This window comes from Camelus dromedarius, chromosome 3, assembly GCF_036321535.1.
Source record: "Camelus dromedarius isolate mCamDro1 chromosome 3, mCamDro1.pat, whole genome shotgun sequence".
Classification (NCBI taxonomy): domain Eukaryota; kingdom Metazoa; phylum Chordata; class Mammalia; order Artiodactyla; family Camelidae; genus Camelus; species Camelus dromedarius.
Window position 1 is genome coordinate 91924978 of NC_087438.1, and position 22759 is coordinate 91947736.

The 22759-nt window shown below is 38.0% G+C and overlaps 3 protein-coding genes across 5 annotated transcripts in view; 1 reads left to right on the top strand and 2 right to left on the bottom strand.

Annotated features, from left to right (window-relative positions):
* RAD50 (RAD50 double strand break repair protein) overlaps window positions 1-22759 on the top strand; it is a 105673-nt gene that overhangs the window by 13343 nt on the left and 69571 nt on the right. Inside the window, exons 1-2 of one of the 3 annotated variants that reach the window (XR_010380195.1) lie at window positions 13824-14256; window positions 16011-16094. The exons of 1 other annotated variant lie outside the window; for it this stretch is intronic. Coding sequence is in view for 1 of the 2 variants with exons in the window: in XM_010981305.3 (XP_010979607.1) it covers window positions 14128-14256; window positions 16011-16094 (213 nt within the window). In the remaining variant the exon portion in view is untranslated. Of the gene's footprint in view, window positions 1-13823; window positions 14257-16010; window positions 16095-22759 lie in introns of those variants that run through there. One more of the 3 variants, XM_010981305.3, reaches the window with a different exon arrangement.
* Window positions 4366-6519, bottom strand: IL5 (interleukin 5). Its single transcript, XM_010981295.3, has 4 exons — window positions 6170-6519; window positions 5934-5966; window positions 4970-5098; window positions 4366-4862 (listed from the first exon to the last, which is right to left on the bottom strand). Exons 1-4 carry the CDS (start codon window positions 6311-6313, stop codon window positions 4764-4766), a joined length of 405 nt encoding a protein of 134 aa, XP_010979597.1. The 5' UTR covers window positions 6314-6519; the 3' UTR covers window positions 4366-4763.
* KIF3A (kinesin family member 3A) overlaps window positions 7053-22759 on the bottom strand; it is a 200546-nt gene continuing 184839 nt past the window's right edge. Inside the window, exon 19 of the mRNA XM_064483979.1 lies at window positions 7053-7074. Within this exon, the coding sequence (XP_064340049.1) occupies window positions 7068-7074 (7 nt within the window). The 3' untranslated portion in view covers window positions 7053-7067. The remainder of the gene's footprint in view (window positions 7075-22759) is intronic.

Below are 22759 nucleotides of genomic sequence, written 5' to 3' on the forward strand. Positions count from 1 at the left end.
TTATTAGCTGTATCACTTATTAGCTGTGTGATGTTAGCCAATAATTTAAACTCTCTGAGCCTTTGATTCCATGCCATAAAAAAAGAGTAATGCTATCTTGCATTGGCTTGTGGCGAGACTTAATTGCGATAGTGATATAAAATGTCTAGGAAAGCCCTAACCATAATAAGAGGTCAGTAAACAGTAGTTGGGTCCCTCCACCTTGGCGAAGCACTAGAACATTGTGAACATTTGTTGAGAGTTTATTGTGTTAGATATTAGTGTTACTCTTCAATATTTCTGATTCTCTTCTCTTTCTGGGCACATGGGAGAATTGTATTTCTCTTGCCCCTTCATTGTCCATGGCAGTGTGACTTAATCTAACCAATGTGATGCAAGTGGAAGTATTTAAGAACTGGGGTGTGTTTCTCCATGACTGCTGTTCTCTGCCAAGGGAATTGCAAAAGCAGTTTTGCTACGGAGGCACCATAAGGTGGAAGCATTCTGGAAAACTGAGCCAACACGTGGAGGACAGCTGCTCTGCAGGGCTGCCTAGAGCACACCCATGGTAGACTCTGTGTGATTCAGATTCAGAGGTAATTTATTAGTGTAGCATCATCTACACTATTCTGACTGATAAATAGACAGTGATGTATAAGATGGATCTGAAAATGCTGCAATATTAAAGTAAGAACTCTGATAAAGGAATATTCCAAGTAATGCAGGACACCTACTACTGCTGGGCTACGCAGAGACAGAATCAAAGAGGAGGTAGCATTAGAGCTGGACTGTGAGAGCCAAGAGAGAGAGGAACGAAAATACCTAAAGGATGGTTGTGTGTTCCCTGTGTGGGAAAAGGCAGTTGTACCGAGACAGTGCAGGCAAAAGCACAGAAGTATGAAAATCCATGGAGTATTCTAGGAAGAATGAGAACTAGCATTCCCTACAGAATTTCTCCCCAGTTAATGTTTTCCATGTAGAACATTTCTTTATAGAACATATGTGTCTTTCAATACAATGCTTTTATACCAATACTTATATAGAAAAAAAATATTAGATATATGTCCCCCCAAACTCAGTGCATTTTTACACAAAGTGATGAGGGTGGGGAACTCAACAGAGAAAGTCTTGAGGTTCATTCCAAGTGCAACTGGAGCATATTAAAGTTCACAGTAGACAACTGGAAAGGCTCTGAATGTCAGCTAAGGGCACATACAGCATGTCCTACAGATAAAGCAGCTATATTAACGTTTTAATGATCAGGAAGGATAGTTTTAAATATTTTACATCCTTATTTTACGACAGTTTATTAAATAAATACAGAGATAAAGATTTACAAATATTTTGCTACCTAACATATTAGCTTTTTGCTTATATACAGGCATTTTACTGTGTTTTATGTTTTGGAAAATTGGTTGAGGATTTTGGATTGAGATGTAATGCAAGAAAAATTTTCCCGTTTAAAATAATGGAAACGGGGCTCCTGGTTAGCATTTTCGTGCAAACAATGTTCAGTGAGACTTGCCTGTATTTCTGAATGATAGGGCTTGGTCAAGACAGAGGTGTGACCTGTGAAGGTTGGACCTGAGGTAGTGGTGAGCCAGAGGTTCTGATGCCCAGCAGTGACATATGGATTAGTGTATTTTAACAACAGCCCTGACTGGGCATGGGGAGAGCCTGAAGTAGGGAGCTGGTGATGGCCGAGTCTAGGTGAGAGGAGAGGGCCTTGACTGAGGCAGCAGGGATGGAAAGGGAATCAGAGAGACACTTCAGAGGCTGAATGGTGGATGGAAGGATATGGAGGGTAAAAGTCAGGGAGTCTTCCAGGAGGGTGATGGGGAGGTAGCCATGGTTATATTAGCCAAATGAGGGAACCTCAAAGGAAGAGAAAGAAGGACAAAAAGCAGGAGCAACAGCAGATTTCAGGGGATGAGGATGGCTGCCAAAGAGGGACTTCAGTTTTAGATGCGTTGTGTTGAGGTGTTCTCTGGGGAGATTTCTGTGTGTCCTCCAAAACCCAGCCTAATATCTTACACTGGTTCCTCCCACCAAACAATAACAGTGACATCACTAGGATAGAACACAAATAGATACTCACTTATTGCGATAAGGTTTTGAGAAGAATGCAAGATTCGGGAACGTTTTCCTAAACCTGGAGCCTGTCAAATTCCTCTCCCCTGTTGCCCTAGGTCCTAGGAGCCCCACAGTAGTTAGGCCTGGGTGAGGGGGAAATTGATGTGACTTGTAAGAATCCCACTCTCTCTGGCCAGGGACCACCTGGATGGCTTTGCTTCTACACAGAAAGTAGAATCAGCTGGAGGATCATCGTTTCTGCCTTAAAAGTCCTTGATATATCTAAAAAGTCCAATTTTGGTTAGTTGCATACAGAACTGATTGCTTTTAGCTTCTTCGAGACCTGGGGGATTGGTAAGAGTTTCTCAGTGAGATTTTAGATAGAATATTCTAGCCTTAAATCCACAAGAACTATATTGGACCTTGATAAAGAAGTGGGAAAATGACCATTTTTTTTGTTCCTGCCAAATTAATTTTAATTTTTAAAATTGATTTACAATATTATATTAGTTTCAGGTATACAACATAGTGATTCAAGTTTTTTATAGATTATACTTCATTTATAGTTATTGTAAAATATTGGCTATTTTCCCTGTGCTGTGAAATATATCTTTGTAGCTTATTTATTTTACATATAGTAGTTTGTACCTCTTAATCCTCTACCCCTATGTTGTCCCTTCTCCACTTCCCTCTCCCCACTGGTAACCTCTAGTTTTTTCTCTATATCTATGACTCTGTTTCTTTTTTGTTATATTCACTAGTTTGTTTAATTTTTTAGATTCCACATGTAAGGGATAACATACAGAATTCGTTTTCTCTGACTTATTTCACTAGACGTAATACCTTCCAGGTCCATCCACGTTGTTACAAATGGCAAAATTTCATTCTTTTTTATGGATGAGTAGTATTCCATTGTGTATATACATCACATGTTCTTTATCCATTCATCTGTTGATGGACATTTGTAGGTTGCTTCCACATCTTGGCTAGAAAATGACTGTTTTTGAGAAAGAATACATGTTTACCAGGGCAGGGAATTTTGTCTGTTTTATTCACCGATGGATCCTAGTCCTAGAACAGCCCTGGAACACATGGGAGCTCAGTAAATATTTGCTGAATTGAATTGAATTGACATTCAGTCTCTTCACAAACTGTGTTTCCTATTTCCTGTCAGTTTCTAGAGCAGTCAGTGTGGGGCTGTGCTGACACATCTTCCTCTTCACTGGCTCAGCCACAGTTCTGGGGCTTGGTGGGTGCACACGTTGGGAGCCTAGGCAATGGCGGAGTGCTGACCACAATGCCGGTTTGTGCTGGAAGGAAAACATGTCTTCTCGCACAGCAGGACCTGCATTCTCCCACCTGCCAAATGCCCAGAAAGAGCAGGAATGGTTGTTTCACACAAGCAGTCAAACACAACACATGCAATCCATGCAGACAATGCCCAGGGTAATGGCATCACCTGTAAGGACCTCCAGCAGATGCCTGCAACTGTCTCCCAGCACACATTGCAGGGCCTGTGATCAGTAAATATATGCAGGGATTAATGGCATGGCTGATACTCTTACTGGGCCTCTCCTCCAGGTCTTAGTTTTAAGATATATTTTAAAGAATATATATTTTTTGGATCCTTGAGTAATTTTCTCAAGCAGAGTAACCTCTAGTTACGGTCCTAACAGTCATGAACAGGCAGACTGGAGTGTTGTTCTGCCTGATGCTGCTGTTCTTCTGGGAATATGGATGGTGGGCACCTCTAAAACCCAGCGTTCCCAATACAGCTGTCTCCCAGCATTTCTCTGCCCCTTTTGTTATGCCACAACTTCAGGTGAGGTGAAGAAGAACTCCCCCAGGCCACAGCACTCTGGGCTCCACGAAGAGGGTGTCTGGCTCCTTTCCTAAACCGGCAGTGGGACCGGTCTGCCAAACTCTTCTCATAGGCCAGGAAGAGACCTAGTTACAGATTCCTACACTGCCCTCCTCCCAGGGGAAATCCTGCAACTCATTTTAATTCTCTGGCCAGTCCCAGAAGTCCCTTTTAATCACTCATTCATTCATCACCTACTCTTTAACCTGCACCATCCTAGGCTCTGGGTATACCGTGGACAGGAAGCTAGACTCAGCTCCTGCCTGTGTCCCTGGGCCCACATCCCCACTAAGTCCTGCTAGAACACTTCCACCCATGGCATAACTAGCAACCCAGCAACTTCTGCCACCAGTGGGATAGGAGTGCTGAGTCTGCACACATGCAGATCTTCCCTCCAAACTCAGCATGTTCTCACACAGACTGTGCTCACTTCAAGAGTAAGACAAAGGCCAGCAACAAACTGAACCAGAATTGTCTATTTTTATTTTATTGGGAATAAATATTAATTTTCCAAATTCTCATTTCATAAATAATGTTAAGTTAACAGACATTTTACAGAATATTACATTAAATAAGATAGATTAAAGCATATACCTATTTTGCCTGGAGCAAACTGGTGGAAAATACTTCAATGATTCTGATACCTTAAGTACATCTCAAATATTTTATTTGTATGCTTTCTGCCTGTGTGAGGTGGTGAAGTAGCAGAATGCCTGAAATATTTGCTTTGCCTCTGAAGTTTAATTACACTGAACATTATGGCCCAACCGTTGGTTAGCCCTCATTCTCCTTGCAGTAAAACATCCTTCTCTTCCTCCCAAATCTTAAGCTACAATAAGACAGTTTAGTCTCAGCTTTCTGTTGTCCACTCAGTGTTTATTACGCCAAGGAAAACTTGCAGGTAGTCTAGGAACTGTTTTACTTGCCATCTTTCTCCTCCACACTTTTTCTGTGAAAAGAACAGACGACAAGCATTGTAGGAAACTGTCAATTCCTATAAACTGAGGCACAGCCAGACAAAAATGCTTAAGTTTCCACTAAGTGTTTTTAACTTACTTTTTGGAGGTCTATATATTCTTTAATTAAAGACAAGTTTTGGAATAGCTTTTCCACGGCATCCCCTTGTTCAGTTTGATTCTTCAATGTGTCTATTCCCTGAAAGACTTCTTCAATACATAGTTGGTGCTAAATGAGGAAGATTTAAAAACTATAAATATTCAAAACAAGGGATAAAAATTTGGTACCAAAAGTTTAGTGTTTTGTGTTGTCTGCTTGAGTTCCCTTCTCCAAAGAATTTTTCACTTGTTCTTTTTCTAGGTAGCAAACCACTTCATACTCAGATACAATTTCCAAAAGTAGATAAAGTTTATATAATTACTGAGGGGTTTTACAAATGATATAAATTAAGTGCCTCACGAAAAATAAAATGTTAGAAAGTGAAATGCAACTGCACATCAGTTGCCTTTTATAGTTCTAGCTGATAATTTTATTCTATTCAGACTAATGAATCATATAGTTTACATTTTAATACAACTATGACATACTCCAAATGTATACAATTACATCATATAGTCAGAATAATTTAAGTATATGGAAATGACTATTAATATAGGCCATTCATTGTCTATTTTAAAATCTACTGAGCATGATTCTAAAAATATAACCCTAACATCCTAACACTTTAGGAAAGACATGAAAGTGAGGAAAGCCATAGATAGAGTTAAATGGAGACTAAAAGGCCCCTCTCACCCAATGTGGAATTCTTCTGGAAAGACTGCCTGACGTGAGGCTAATTGAGGTGGAAAACTGACAATAGCACCAAAGGGCCTGATCCACTTGTTTAATGGATTTTACTTGTATAAAGTCATTCTTAATATTTATAAGTACATACATATACACCCACGCATAAAAACAAAATGGAGAAAATTAAATAGCTCAAGTGATACCGAATACTTTATAGCTTAAAATATGAAACTTACTTACTCATTCAATGATTTTATCAAATCATGATTTAACTTACATTTGTATGTTCAGGAGTAGGAATCATCAAGTTCTGAAAAGGAGAGGAAATACATTCATTTTTAAAGCACTCTAGCACTCATAACTTTTAATAAAATGCTTGCCAGTAATACGGTTACAATTGTATATTACTAACACACTCCTAATTTTATGATTAGTAACAGATATTTAAAAATTAACTACCACAAATGATTATCTATATGTTTCAAAGACTGTAGGAATCAAAAAGAAAATTACCCCATCGCCTATCAGCAGAGTTCGATGAGTGGAGAGCAGTGTCAAGGTCTCTGCCACCAGTCTATTCATGGGACTTTCTACAGCAATGACACAAACGTAGGCAGCTCCAAGACCTAGCAAACTCAAATGCAGAAGCAATCTCATGGCTCTGAAATGTTCAGCGTTTGTCTTGGCAAAGAATAAGCATAGTACAAGATTGCATCCCCAACCAATTTATTCTCTCTCTTTGAGGAAATGAATAATTTCTAGCAATCAGATAGAGAATGCCTAATAATGGCAAATCGTGAAACTAAATGTTTCCAATGTCTTGTATCTTAAAAAATAAATTTTACTTTTATCTTTTAATAATAAAAATCCCTATTTTTCCCCCTTTAAAAACATTTTTTTATTACAAAAGAAAATCTTTGGGTTGATACACCATTGTCCCACATTTGCATTTCTTAAAATCAGATGATTGAATTTCCTCTTAAAAGATGTATGTAAAAAGAAGTATGATGTAAACTACAAAAAAAGAATTTTAGACTAAAATACATAAATATTGGGAAATTTTTTCTGGTCAGCTAAATTCTATTGCAGTGGTAGCTAGGCTGATTCATCTTAACAGGAATTAAAAATACTGGTAGGAAGATGGTGATTAGAGCAGAGACTGTCAAAACGTAGCAGGGTCAAGTTGTGTTCACTGGGTCTCAGTTAGGATCCTTTCTGTTACCAGTGACCAAAAATCTAACCCAAACTGGTTGAAACCAAACAGGGGATTTATTAGCCCAAATGCCAAATGATTCAGGGTAGAAGCTTCTTCATCTTACTTGCCTCAGTGACCTCTGTCGCCATTCTCAGGCAGCTCTCCCACTGTGGACCCATGATGATGTCCAAACTCCTGAATCTATATGTATCCTGTTCATGAGCTGCAGAAGAAAGCAAATTGTGCATTTCTGATTGCTCACGTCCTAGAATGCAGCTTTGTTCACCCTTGATCCCATGTTCACCCTTGAACTGTGGCCAGAGGTATGGGATATACTGACTGGCTCTCCCTGGAGCTGGAGGTGGGCTTCTTCCCCCGCCAAACTGCATACTTGAGAAATTTGGGGTCCTAGGTAGTAGTAAGAGGGACTCAGATGCTAGGAAGGCAACCAATAAATAGCCATCACAGCCACATAACATAAGGGCATGACCTTTCCTTCGTGTCCTGAAAGGGTGGGGTGTCCTTTTGCACCCTGGGTGGGACACATATGAATATATGTGATCAGAGGAATCAGCCTTTGTGTTCCTTAGGCTCAGGTCTGTAACCCCAGAAGGGAGCAAATGAGGCCTCTTTTAGATCACATACATCCTTCTTCCCTGACCTGAACACACACATTGGAGGTGTAAGCCATTGCTTGTAATGGAGGGTTTCAGTGAGCATCCCAGTGTGGCTCTGGCTCTGTGTTGGTGGCCTGGAAGCCTGACTTTAGGACTATTGTAAGTATCTAGGACAGATGGTCCCAAGCACAAATTGCCACCTAGAACCTTTTTCTGGATTGAGTTCTGTATAAGCAGAGGCATCTGGGAGGTAGACAAGGCTTTTACATGGATGTAATCACGGCTCTGCACAGGCAGGATACAATAGTGTGGGACTTCAGTGGCCCCCTTCCTGTACCATGTCTGGGTTTGTTTGTGCTGAAGTATTGGGTTCTTGGTTAGGCATGCCTGGTTTGAACACTTGAGAGACCTTTTCTGTGAGAATACAGAAGTGACCGTGTCTCACTGCAGGAGTGGGTAGAAATCACAAGAGATCTGGACGAAGGTGCTCTTGAAATGATGCTCTCAAAACCAAAGCCGGGTTCTGGCAGGAGCCTTCTCTTCCCAGATTTCTTGAGAAAGAGAGATTGCCCTGGTTCTCTTCAGCCTCTTTTGGGCTACACTGAGTCATTGTGGGTTTAGATGAAGGTTTCAGAGGAATTTCCAAGTGACTTGTTATTTTAGTACCTTAATCACACAAAGTTGTGAGTTTTAAACTTCTGTCTGTTACAGCGCTGCACAGGGAATTGAGGTGATGAAGGATTGAGATACCACTGTACTTGCCTTCGCTAAGCAGGAGAAAACTCACCAACCACTCACTGTTTTTAGGGAGTCATGATGGCTAGCTAGGAAAATGAGTGAAATGGGCAAGGTGTGACACAACACAGGTGGTGGGACGGCAGTAGACTGCAGCACCTGACCTGTCCGCAGGTGGCAGGGTCTGCTCTGCTCCAGCTGACTGTTGCCATGTGACATACTTGGGCTTATGTTGCCAGATCAACCAATTTTTCAAAGCCAGAAAACCTGATTATTATATATGAGGTACTGATTTTCAAATGTTGGCAATTCATAGTTTTAAAAAACATATAGGGTTTTTGCAGCCTCTGATTTATATTATAACTGTGGGATCCTATTGGAGGGCAGGTAATTTTTAAAACCTCCTTTCAAAACTTTGTATCTTTAAATTTTTTTAAAATTGTGGTGAAGTACATGTAATATAAAATGTAACACCATAACCATTTTTAGGTATACAGTTCAGTAGTGTTATGTACATTCATAATGTGCAATCCATCTCCAGAACTATTTTCATCTTGCAAAACTGAAATTCTATACCCATTTAAGCAACAACTCCCCATTGCTCTCTCCCCCAGCCCCTGGCAATCACACTTCTACTTTCTGTCTCTATGAATTTGACTATTCTAGGTAACTCACATAAGTGGAATTGTATAGCATTTGTCATTTTGTGACTGGTGTATTTCACCTAGGATAGTGTCTTCAAAGTTCATCCATCACGTAGCATGTGACAGAATTTCCTTCCTTTTTTAGATGGAGTAATATTCCGTTGCATGTATATACTGCATTTTGTTTATCCATTTATTTACCATTTGAGTTGCCTCCATCTTTTGGCTACTGTGAATAATGTCACTATGAATATGAGTGTACAAAATTATATTTCTTATAATGTTGTCAGAAGTCATTAACTATTCCTCTGTTAGTCTCATCTCCACAACATGATTGAAAACTCTGAGCAAGGACCATAAAATGATGCACTTGAAAGAGATTTATTAAAACTGCAAACAAAAGTTAATAATTTAAATATCCTGTGCAGAATTTCAAGTAATTTATGTAGATATTCTAGCCTCAAGGAAATGGAGCATAATTCCCCTTAACTGTGGGATACACTTAAGGTAAGTGTGGGATAGACCTCATTTTAAAAAGTGCAGTCTGCAAGGGGGATTTGAGAGGAATAGCTTTGCAGTGGAGAAACCTGGCAAACTTCAGCCAGGTGGTCAAGATCAACAACAACAGTGATAATTCATGTTAGTAACACGTACCCTTAATATGATGTAATGAGAATGGCGTTTTATCTCTGTGGTCTTCCTCCCCAAAACTCATAACCTCTGACTAACCATGAGGAAAACATCACACATACCCAAAATAAAGGACAAAATACCTGACCAGTACTCTTGAAAACAGTCAAGGTCATCAAAAACAAGCTAAGTATGAGAAACTCACAACCCAGAGGAATCTAAGGAGACATGCTGACTAGATGTAATGTGGTGTGCAGGATGAAATCCAGGCAGAAAAAGGACAGGAAGCAAAAACTAAGAAAACCCCCCCAAAACTGTGGAGTCTGGTAATGTGCCAGTGTTGATTACCCAGTTGCGACAAGTGTACCATATTAATGTGAACAACAGAGGAAACTGGGTACAGAGTACTCAGAAACTCTCTATAATATTCTTGCAGCTTTTCTGCAAATTAAAGTTATATAAAATAAAGAGTTTATTAAAAATAACCTTGCAAGTAAGAAAAAGGTTAATGATTGTTTATACTATTATTAGTAAAAAAGACTTTGTATCCCATATGTGTCATGCACTTGGGACTTTTTTACTTCACCACTAGACTGTGAACTCCTTGAGAAGGCTTTTATTTAAATGATCTCTTTGTCCTCAATGACCAGCCTATTGTACTCACTCAGTTAATGTTTCTTGAAAAATAACTGATTGAATGAGCAGGCAGTTGGTTGTATTGACTGAACACATTAATGTGAATACTGTGGAAACTGAGAGTCTACTCCCTGGGACCAGGAGCTGAATAATAGAAACAACTTTGGCAGGACTCCTGCAAAAAAGATAGAGTAAGGCTAAAAGGTCATCTAGAGAGACCAAGCCAATGTGAACTACCATGGCATTTTTAAAAACCCACATTATTTTAGGAGAATAGAAAGAAATTAGCAATCAGTATTCAGAATTTTAAAGAATTACATTAGTAACTATATAGTTTAGAAAAAAGACTTTGAATAGTGTTGAAAAGTCATACTACTGGGTAACATCCATCCTTTTGCCCCAAAACCTTTGCCTCTATTTGTGGCTTCCAAATTGGCAGCATGTTCTTAAAAACTGATAACTGTGTTTTTTTTACTAACTGTATAGTCATTAAGGTCAAAAGACTTTTCCATGAACTGATTCTAATCAATCAATTGAGCATGATGCCACAAATTTTTTGCAGTGACTAAATGTAAAATGATAGCATCTCTTTCTTTTTCTTTATCTTATTCTAACCTTCATCCTTTCAATCTCCAAGTATATCTTTTGAATAAATTTTAATTGAATAAATAACATTATAGGAAAATAAACACAGAATTTCTTCCCCTTAGCTTAGCAACTAACAGGTTTTTGTTGACCTCTTCCAGTCTTTACTAGGACAGCTTCACAGAGTTGTAATCAAAGAATATGTGCACTTTTGTTTCTCTTTTTTGCTTATTAACACTTCTCTTTCATGTAGCTACTTACGATTTTAAAGGTTACCTGCTATTAGATGAAACTGATGTACCACAGTTTACTTCACCATTTGGGTTGTTGCTAGTATCCCACAATTACAAAAAATGCTACTAACAGCTCTCTGTATACTTTAAAAAATATTTCCTTATGCTAAGGAATTTGTGTGATCATTTTTATTGCTTTGTTACATTTTTACCAGATTAACCCTCTAAAAATATTCAATGCATAAAAAATAAATCTCTTATACTTTTACAGTGTTTTACAATTTATAAAGCACTTCCACAAAAATAACTTTGTTGAATACTGATATCAGCACTGTGGGATAGATTTCTTTCCTTCAAGATTCTTTAGCACTAGGGTTTAATAGTTTTGCTAATGTAATGAGTGAAACAAATGACAAAGGAAGGTGTGATGCAAGAAGCGGTAGTAATCAAAGAGGCCAAAAAATATGTTGGTAAACCTAAATAAATAATGCTGGTTAAAAAAAAATAACTTACTTAGGGGATTACAAGGAGGAACAAAAATACTAAACAATGATAATGTGGGAGATGGAAGGAGTGATCAGAGTCAGTGCATTTTATGGTTCTTGTACTGTTTGGAGGGTTGCTAAAGATACTCACTTTAGACTTCGAGACACCTGTGAAAAATCTAAGACTAACTATAAAAGAACTGAAATAGAATGTATAACTTCAAAACCAGTAGAATAAAACAAGGGAATAGAGAAAACTCAGTCAATCCAGAATCTAGGAAAGGAGAAGAAGAAATAAAGAAAAAGCACAAAAAAGATATGAGAAATATATTCAAATTTATCAGGAATAAAAGTATACTTCATGCAAATGACATTAAAAGGTTGAAAACCAAGGGATAGAAAGATACACTAGATAAATACTCATCAAAAGAAAGCCGATAGAATTTACTTTAGAAAGTGTTATGAGGATAAAGAGAATCACTAATAGGTATAAGATAGTATCGCATGATAGTTTATTTTCCATTTCATTAATTATGCTATAAGTGAAACCAAACATTTTTCAGCAGTAGTTTACCAAGAACTGAGAACTTGACTGATAAGCCTTCTTAGTTCTTTGACTGATAAGCCTTCTTAGTTCTTTTTATTTTAAGGATTAATCATTTTTATTGCAAATCTTTCCACCCCCCTCCTAGAGTTCTTATCTCAGTTATAGTTTCCTATTGTTACAAACTTGAAAAATTTTGTAATGGAATCTAGTATCTTGTCGTGTCCATTTTTTTTTCTCTTCGATTCATTATTTTCTTAAGTATTTTAAAGTAAATTATAGAAAGCATGACACTCTATCATTAGCATTTCTATATGCACCTCAAAAAAAGGATCATTTTTTACACAGCAAAATATTATCACATCGAATATAATGAAAATAACAATAAAAATTTTTAGCATTTAATCTCCAGCCTACATTTAAATTTCCCTTTGTACCCCCCAAATTCCCTTCACATCTCTATGACCAAATCAGGATCCAATCTAGGACCATGTGTTGCACCTGGGTAACATGAAATTCAAATCTCTCTTAATTTGCCACCATCCTTTTTCTGAGGAAAAATGTTTTTTAGAATCTACAATAATTCTTGATTAATGACACTGATCTGAGAGCCTGGTCCAGTGTCTTGTAATACAAGCTACCTTCCAGATTTGACTTTTCCATTCTTGTGATATTAGCTAATACTTAATTCCTGTGAATTGGAAGCTAAACCTAAAGGTGTGATTAGATTAAACTTAAATTAAAAAAAATCAAACTGTGTAAGAGGCAATGCTGGGTACTTCATGTTAAGACCACAGCAGGAGACATATAACATCTGGTTGTCTAATCAGTGTCACTGGTTAATCCATCACCTCCAAAAGTTTCCTCCACACCCCACCCCCCTTATTTTTCTTTCTTTCTTTCTTTCTTTCTTTCTTTCTTTCTTTCTTTCTTTCTTTCTTTCTTTCTTTCTTTCTTTCTTTCCTCCTTTCTTCCTTTCTTCCTTTCTTCCTTTCTTCCTTTCCTTTCTTCCTTCCTTTCCTTTCCTTTCCTTTCTTTTTTTGTGATATGAACAGTAAACATAAAATCTGCCATCTTGGCAAATTTTGAAGTACATAATATAATATTGTTATGTATAGGCACCATTGTGTATAGTAAATCTCCTATTAATTCATCTTGTATAACTGAATTTCTTATTTTAAAAGTGTCTATTCCTATCTTGTGGTAGTACTTCGAGAAGTAGATTTCCTTCACATATTTGCATAACATTTTATAGACATCTAACAGCTTTTGGTGTACAACGGCAGTTTCCAAACTTTGGTATTAAACGCCTCTCTACACTCTTAAAAATTAATGAGGATCCCTAAGAGCTTTTATGTGAGTTGTAACTATCAATATTCACTCAATTAAAAACTAAAATTGAGGGGTTTTTTTTAAGCAGAATATACAAGCACATATCCCATCATCCATCATCGCGGTGGTGTCTCCACACGTTAAGTGATTATTAGAAAACAATGTACATTAGGGAGCGACAGTGAGCGCAAAGGCAAATAACGGCTTAGCATTGTTAGAAAAGTAGTTTTGTCGTGAGCAGACACCGCATCCCTCTCCCCTCCAGGAGTCACAAGATCACACTTTGAGAATCGCTGTCTGTCACAAGTGTTTGTCGTCTCTTAAAGTTCGTGCCACTCGGTGCTGCCTGGTCCCCGGCAAAGAGCCGGAACCCGCGGCCAACGAGACCAAAGACACTAAAGACACAACCTTCCTAGGCGGTAATGCCGCCGGAAACCAGAACTGCGCGCGCACCAGAGGCCTCCGACTTCCCAGCATGCCCCGGGCCTGCGGCGTAAACGCGCGCCGGCCGCAGGGACCCCCACGTAACCCGCGAGGCAGCCGAGGCGGAAGTCTGTGAGTGCGCACGGTCGCGGGCTCCTTGGGCCTGTGTCTTGTGTCTCCTGCGCGCAGCTTCTGGCAGGCCCCTACCCCAGCTCTCTCCGTCCCGAGCGGGAAGGAAGCCGGTGTGGGAGAAAGGACTTCAGCCAGAGCCTTCGCTCTCAGCTGGAGCCTCCCGACGCCGGGACTCGTGAGTCCTTACGGCCCGAGCTCGCCCTGCTCCGGCTTCAGTGTTAAACCTTAGAGGGTCCCGGTTTCTAGACCCCTGGTATTGAGAAAAGAAACATTTGCAAACATGTCTTGGATCGAAAAGATGAGCATTCTGGGAGTGCGGAGTTTTGGAATAGAGGACAAAGATAAGCAAATTATTACTTTCTTCAGCCCCCTCACAATTTTGGTTGGACCCAATGGGGCTGGTAAGACGGTAAGTCCTGAGTTGCCGCCCTCAGTTTATGGGTCGCCACGTCTTATAAGAACGAAGAATAAAATATCTGCGCGGTTCAGAACTCTTGAGTAGGACGAGAGGGATCCATATGGCTCGGCTCTTGAAGCCCGGAGTACCTGGGTCTCTGGGTGATTCCCCGGCCCCGGGGCGGGGCGGGGCGGGGCGTGGTGTTACCTTCAGGCCACAGCAGCCTCAGAAGCAGACTAGACTTTTGGGTCCAGGCTTGTCGGGTGGACAGGGTGTACTTGAGAATACCAAGTGGCCGAGAGCTGCCTCCACATGTACTCAATGAGCTCAGTCCCACAAGAAGCCTTTTGGCTACAGTGGGGTTTTGTTTTAACACTCCTTGCTCCCAAATCAGTACTCACTTCCGGGTAGTTGTTACAATACAGGATTTCTTTAAAAGTTAAAAATATAAATATATGACTTTAAGACTGCTTATCCCAACTAAGCATAATAAATGTGAAATAGATGACTTAATTTAAAACGAAACTGCAGTGGGGCTTGGTAAAACTGGAAAACTATTTTCTTGTTGGAATTCTGTTTCCTAGTCAAAATTAAAAATTGGAGCACAGCGTATGTACTGTGACTTCTTAAAGCCCTGGAAATACTTAGAAATTTGAGTTGGGACTTAGAATGGCATGCAGTTACAGGGAAAGTATAGCCAAGAGGCTATCTCGTCTGAAAGGTTGGCTTGAGAAAAGGCAAGGCGTTATCATTTTAACAGGGAGAAGAGTAAATGAAGTGAAAAGTGAAAGATAAGGTTTAATGTTGAGAGTTGAATGGCAGACTCTTGTATTATTTTTACATAAGCATATTCTTGTCTTCTTTTATATGCTTATGTAAAAATATTGTTTATTGAATGCTTATTATGTACATAGCTTTATAATAAGTGCTCTACTGGAGGAGAGACTAATATGTTTAGTGTTTATGAGCCCTAGCTGCTTGAATACAGATTTTTTGCTTCACCATTTATTAGCTGTGAGACTGGGCAAAAGCGACCTAAATGCCCTGGGCCTTTGTGCTCTCATTTTTAAAACAGAGATAAAAATATTTTCTACAGCCTAGGATTCATGCGAGAATTAAATGCTTAGTGTATGTAAAAGCAGTTAGTACAATACCTGGCACGTAGTAAGGTCTTCGTAGATAATAGCTATTTTTTTGTTTTGTTTTTAATTTTTTAAAAATTCCAACTTTATTAAAGTATAATGACATATAAATTGTAAACTATTTAAAGTATACATCATGGTGTTTGATACACATATACATTGTGAAAGGATTCCCCTATCTAGTTAATTAACAAATCCATTACTTGATATGTTTATCTTTTTTTTTTTTTTTTTTTTGGTGAGAACATTTTATTTCTACTCTCAGTAAATTTCAGTTACACAATACAGTGTTCTCAGCTGTGGTGACCATGTTTTACTTTAGCTGTTATTATTAACTTGAATTAATTCAAAGGGTTTTAATTGGAAATAGAGAATTTTTTCCCAAGTAATTTTTTATTTTATTTCAGTATACTTTCTTAATTATGTAGGTTTTCTGTGAACTTACAGAAATTATTCTTTAACCCTTAATCATACTTATATTACAGGTTTTATAATGTTGAATTTTATCAGATCATATCCTTTATAGTCTATATGGTAAATAATATTTTTACAATGAATTAACATTTTATGATAAACTTCTGTGGTTCTCTGGTAACTAAATAATATAATTTTATATTTCTTTAGACCATCATTGAATGTCTAAAATATATTTGTACTGGAGATTTCCCTCCTGGAACCAAAGGAAATACATTTGTTCATGATCCCAAGGTAACGGTGCTAATAAAACTTTGTATTTTTAAAATAAAGTTTTTACAGCTATAAAAGTGATGATAGTTTATTGTAGAAAACCTGCTAACGGAAAAATATAAAGAAATATGAAAGTCACCCATACACAGTCTTAGCACCCATTGACAGTCATTGTTGATATTTTCATGTATTTTCTTCTTTATATACTGTCTTACATAGCTGAAGTCATAGTCTAATTTTGTATTCTGAAGTTTTTTTCCCATTTAATATTATCATAGAGTCCCATGTCAGTGAAAAACTGTATCAAATAGATAAGCAACAGATTTGTACTGTATAGCACAAGGAACTGTATTCAATAACTTGTAGTAACCTGTAATGAAAAAGAATATGGAAATGAATATACATATGTATATATATGACTGATCTATTATGCTGTACACCAGAAATTGACACATTATAAACTGACTAAACTTCAATTAAAAAAATTGAAAAAAAGCTATATTAAATTCTTAATCCAGGTGTTTGGTACATGGGTACTTCTTTTAATCTTAATCTTTATACTTTTTCGTTATGTCTGAAATATTTCCTACTTAAAATGTGTAAAATTTTATGAACATTTTTAATAATTGCATAATTTTCTTACATTTAGATTGCTTTCAGTTTTTCTTTAAAATGTACTGTGATGAAAGCCTTTGTGTGTGAATCTTTGTTTGAATTATGGTATTTAAACTATTAGTCTGTATGTAAGACATAGAATTTTCTCTACATATTTTGGCCTATAGGTTTTTCTCATTCATATGTATAGTGGGGAAATGTGCCTCTCTCAATACTCTCACCCTCCAAGAGTTTGTTGTATATTTCTTCCAGGCTTTTTTCTGTGTTTATAAAAATGTATCTGTGTGTGCATATAAATACACTCATGTAAATATTTTAATATATATCAATAGAATTTTATTATACCATTGTATAAATTAAGTATTTAGTGACATATTGCAGATATGTTAAAATGTATATACCTTTGTTTGATTTTTAATTTTATTTATCTTTTTTTTTTTTTTTTGGTGGGGTGGGGAGCTAATTAGGTTGGTTTGTTTTTAGAGGAGGTACTGGGGATTGAACCCAGGACCTTATATATGCTAAGCACATGCTTTAGCACTTGAGCTGTATCCTCCTCCATTTCATTATTTTTAATTGCTAAATAGTAATTCCATGGAGTTTGTATTCTATAGTTAATTTAATTGACCCCTTGTTGATGGTCTTTTATTTCCACTTTTATATAAGTTAAGATGACTGTAATTATGAAAGTATTAATTTTCCTCTTAGTATAGTGAATCATTTAGTATATTTACTGAGCCCTCTCTATAGTGACTGTTTCCCTATTTTCTTTCCTTAAACCTACAATCTACTCTCCTTGATGGTCTTGCCTTTTACTTTATTGAGAAAATAGGAGGAATCAGGTGAAAAGTCCTCGTTTTCCAAACATAAATTCTACCAAACTACCCTGCATATGTACCCATACTGTTTTCTTCCCTGTATTAAGGGTAAATTTTTTTATTGTTTTATCGAAAGTTCAACCAAGTATTCTTGGAGAGTGGGTCCAATCAATCCCTTCTGTCAAGTCAAGCATTTTGTTTTTCAGTTGTCCTTCCTCTTGCATTAACATCAGCAGTTTCTCCCTCTTTATAGGCTTGTGTACATTGGCGTATAAACATGCTCTGGTAGCTCCAGTCTACAAACAGACAACCTCTCCCTTTATTCCAAATCACCCTCTGGCAAATACTCTTTAGTGTATTTTATAGCAGAATTCACAAGAGTTGTGTGCACTCATTGTCTTCACTTCATTGTTTCCCATTTTCTCCGCAGCCTACTCTGTTCATATTTTCTTCTTTTTTTTTTTTTCTCACTAAAACTGCTCTTGTGAGGTCACCAATAATCTCCATATTGTCAGATAAAGCAGTTATTTTCTAATTCTCAGTAACTTTTCCACAGGTTTAATAGAGTTGGTTTTTTTCTCTTTTTGAAAAAAAAATTGCTCTCTTGGCTTCCATGACATCATAATCTCATACTTCCTTCTGGCCATACCTTAGTCTCCTTTGGTGGGTCTGCTTTTGCCTGACTCTTCTTGGGTGATCTGATTCACTCTCACAGCTTTAGGCATTGGTTATATGCTGGTGACTCCCAAATTTAAATATCTAGCCCCAACTTCTTGCCTAAACTCTAGACATATATGTCCAGCTGCTTGTTTGGCTGTTGAATGGGCATCTCAAATTTAACATTCAAAACAGAACTCTTGGTTCCCTGTTTCCCCACCCCCTCACCTTCTCAAGACTGTTACTACCTCAGTACTGTCCAATTTGATAAATTATATCATCATCTACAAATTTGCTCATGCCAAAACCTGTGTGCCAGCCCTTGAGTAATTCCTTTATCGCACCCTGTTTCTCATTCATGAGCATTTCTTACCTACTTTTCTAAAATATGTCCAGAGTATGTCCCTTCATGCCATCTCTGCTCCTTTCCTGGTCCAAACCACCACCTTTTTCCCTTTGAACTATTCTTGTAGTCTCCAAACTTCTTTTCCTGCCTCATTCTTGAAGTTCTCTCTTTTTTACACAGCAACCAGAGTTATCTCTAAATATTTATTCATTCATTCAAGAGGGAGTGAGTCATTCAAAATCTTAGAGAAGAACATTCTCTCAGTGCAAAGTCCCTGAGGTAGGATCATGCTTGGTGTGTTCAAGGAATCATAAGGAGGAGCAAAGGAAGGATGGGGAAGAGACTGGTAGAAAATTAAATTAGAGTAGTTGGGGGACTAGCTTATGTAGGACCTTGGGTTCTTATTTAAATTGGAATCTATTGGAAGATTTCAAGTAGGAAAAGAACATAATCTGTGTTTTAAATTGATTAGTCTAGCTGCTGAGAGGAGACTTATCTGTAGGTGGCAAGGGTAGAAGGGAGAAGACTAATAAAGAGGATTTGTGATAATTCAGGTAAGAAATATTGGTGGTTTAATTAAAGTGGTAATGGTAGAATTAGTGAGAAATGCTTGGATTTGGGATATATTTTATTTTATTTTTTATTTTTATTTTTGGGGGATTTGGGATTATATTGAAAGTAAAACAGACAGATTAGCTAATGATTTGGGTGGTGGTGTATAAGAGACGTAGAAGCATCAAGCATAACTCTCACAAGTTTTTTGACTTGAACAACTAGGTAAAATAGTGTTGCCATTTATCGTAATGAGGAGACTCTGGAAAAGGATATTTGGGTGTCTCTAGTTTAAACATGTAAATTTGGGATGTTTGTTAGATATCCAAAGGAGATACTCATAGGTAAATAGATGTATGTCCAGGGGAGAGGTTTGAGTTAGAGAAAGAAAATTAAGAATCATTGATGCATACAGTCATATGTATGTGTGTGTGTATGTGTGTATATGGTTAGCCTTAAAGCCTGATGGGATCACATAGGAAGTGAATATAGAGAAGAGATCCAAGACCTGAGCCTAGAGCACATTAGCATTTAGAAATAGGAGTGAGGAGGTGGAGCCAGCAGAAGATGCTAAAAGAACAACTAGTAAAAGTAAGGAAAACAGCGTGGTTTCTTGGAAGACAAAAGAATAAAGTGCTGCAAGAAGGATAGAGTCATTGACTGTGTCAAATATGTGGATAGCTCAAGAAAGAGGCAGATTTGGCTATGTGAAGGCCATTGGTGATCATGACAGAACCAGTTTTAGTAATCTTAGAAGACAGGAGGTAAGGAAGTGAGACACAGAATTGTTTCATGAATTTTGCTGTAAGTGGAAAGAGAGATTAGGACAGTAGGTAAAAAGGTTTGCAGAATCCAGGAGAGCTTTGTTGGCTATTTTACTGTTTTATTGTGTTTTATTTATTTATTTATTTTCTGGTATTTCCATGTTGGTTGATGCTGTAATATCTCTGCCAGTCTCACCTCTCACCCACCCCCTTTTCCAAATGCTTTCATCTTTCTAGACTGTTTTTTCCAGCTATGTGCACATGTTCTCCCATGGTTCTGGGAGATGATGAGTTTAACTCTCTTCACTTGTTACCCACTTTTCAGCTGCTCTCGTTTCCCAGTTCTGAGCTCCCACCCACATTGGTGTTCATCAACTCTCCTGAATCATTCACATCCGCTACTGTGGGTGGAGCCATTCCTGTCACCTAAATTGCCCTTATCTCCTCAGTTTTCTCCAAATGCTGTGTTGTCTCATCATTTCAGTTCCTTTCACCCTCTTTTACCTTCAGCTACTCTGGTCTTTCTTTTTCCCATTTTAATTTGTCCCTGCACCTAATACTGTTTACCTTGTCTTAAACAAACACCTGAGTTTTTTTAGTTCTCCTAAACAATCTTTCTTACCTATCTTCAGTTGTTTCTGTCTTCTTAGAAACTTTGATTTCCATGTTGCTTCATTTGCCTAACTTCCCCCCTTTCTTCTCTACTTTCAAACTTTTGACTATGTCAGTCCTTCCCATTCCTCCTCTGACTTAATTTGCATCTCCTCAGTTGACCTGAACCCTAGGAAGCTCATTTCCCTTTTGTCTGCATCTCATCAGTTTTGTTTTGCTTCTGGCTGATACTGTAAATTACTTGGATGCTTATTTCCTCAGTTGCTTCTTTATCCTATATTGCTCCCATATGTTGTGTTTTTAAAAGTGGAAGATACTAGAACATTTAAAGACAGACAGGAATAACCCTGGATAGAGGGGGAAAATTGATGCAAAAAAGGGGATAAATTACAGAGCAAAATCCTTGAGTAGGCAAGAAGAGAAAGGATCCATTGCTCAACTGAAGGAGTTAACAGGAGTGTGCACTGCTTATCCATTTAAGAGGATGGCAGACAGAGTATATGTGGTAAATTTAGTAGTGAGAAAAATGAATCAGTTCTCTTTTGATTGTTTCTATATTCTCAGTGGAAAAAAGAAGTCAAATCATTGACTGAGGGTGGAAGAAGGGGTTGATTGAGACTAGAAAAAGTACTTTTCATCTCAGAGAATAAATTGATTAGGGAAGTGTTACAGGGTTACATAACAGTGTCAGGGGTGACTTGAGGTTTGTGGGTGAAAATTTGTAGGGGGACCAGTCATTATGGTTGTGTTTCTTCAGTTTTGTTCAGTTGCTCAATGGCAAGCACTGAGCAAGGTGAAAAGTTGGATTTAATCAAGGTTAGGGGTTTGCCTGATAAATACAATGAAGGGAGTGAGAAACAGGGAATTGACTGTATTCTTAATAGATTTACTTATTTGATCAATTCCCCTGTATGTAATGAATCTCCTAGCACTGCACTTGAACTTCAGCACTCCATACTGGACTGATTCCACTGCCATGTGCAAGTCGTCTTCATGCTGCTTGGGCTATAACCTGTCATGTTGGCCCTCTCATATGAATGTTTTCCCATTCTGTTTGGGCTCTGACTTCCCATGCTAGACCACCTTCCCGTTTCCCACCCCATGGACACCTTACTCACCTTTCTCTGTCCCTGATAACTCTGTTCTAGTGGCCTGTTGTAGGCATGCCCTCTCTAACGTGGGATCTGAATTTCCCCAGTAGACTTCCCCACTATGCAGATTCCCTTCTCAGTGTTGTCAGGCTATGAATCCGCACATTATGCCTTTCCCCAGTGTGAAAACTATCCTTCTCCTGAGTTTGGTCATTCCTTATCACAGAAGCCCTTTTCATCTTCCTTGAACTGACACACTGGGACTCTTGAAACTCCGTTTCAAGCTGTCTCCCCATGTGGATACCCTTCTCAGCCTACTCAAACTCAGTTATCCTGCTCTAGGCTGAGCTACCATGTCCCTCCACCTCCAGCCAGCATGAATATGTACCTCCTTCTGCCCCATGTAATGGTTTTATAGCTAGATTGTTTGGAAAGAGAAGGGCTTATTTTATTTTTTTAATTTTTTTTCTTTTGGATAGAAACTGTTTTAAAGTGTGATATACATTTCTCTGCCTTAATAAATTAATTCAATCTAAATTACTCCTTTTGAAGTAACTCTTCCTCAATAAGAGCATCAACAATAGTATTGTGTTTGAAATGCTGCAAAATACCCTTTCTTTGAATTCCGTTTACTAATTTGATACTTGACAGAAAGATAGATGCCACCAGAACAAATATTTGTATTTGGCCTACTAGTCCGGCACATTGTAAACAAATTAACTTATTTTCTGGCACATAAATGCATAGCTCCTTTGTTTAACTACTGTGGATTAAGATCTAAGCAGCAGTTAACCTTGGGATGAAATGATGAATCAGGTGCCTGAGCTCGCAAAGCTGAATATCATCCTGTGGCTACCTCCTCACTGAGATGTCTGTATCCTAAGTGTCTCCTGGATTACTCTCAGCTTCCTGTGTTGCCTCAGTCTAGTCTGTTTACTCTAAAGTAAAAATGATTCTTCTAAAATGCATATCTACTGCATGCCTTTCCCCTGGGTTAAACCCTTCAGTAGCTTTCCATTACTTTAAGTCAAAAACCCTTAACAAGTTTCTGAAAGATTTTAACTACTGGAACCATTTTCTATTTTAATTCCCTTTCCCCTAGTTTCTGCACCAAAGGTTCTGAAATTACTTTAGCCATTGAGTGACTCAGATCATTTCAGCTGCTAAGTTCTGCTTAACTCTGCCAGGTCTCAGTTTAAACATTCATTTCCTTTAGAAAACCTTCCCAGAA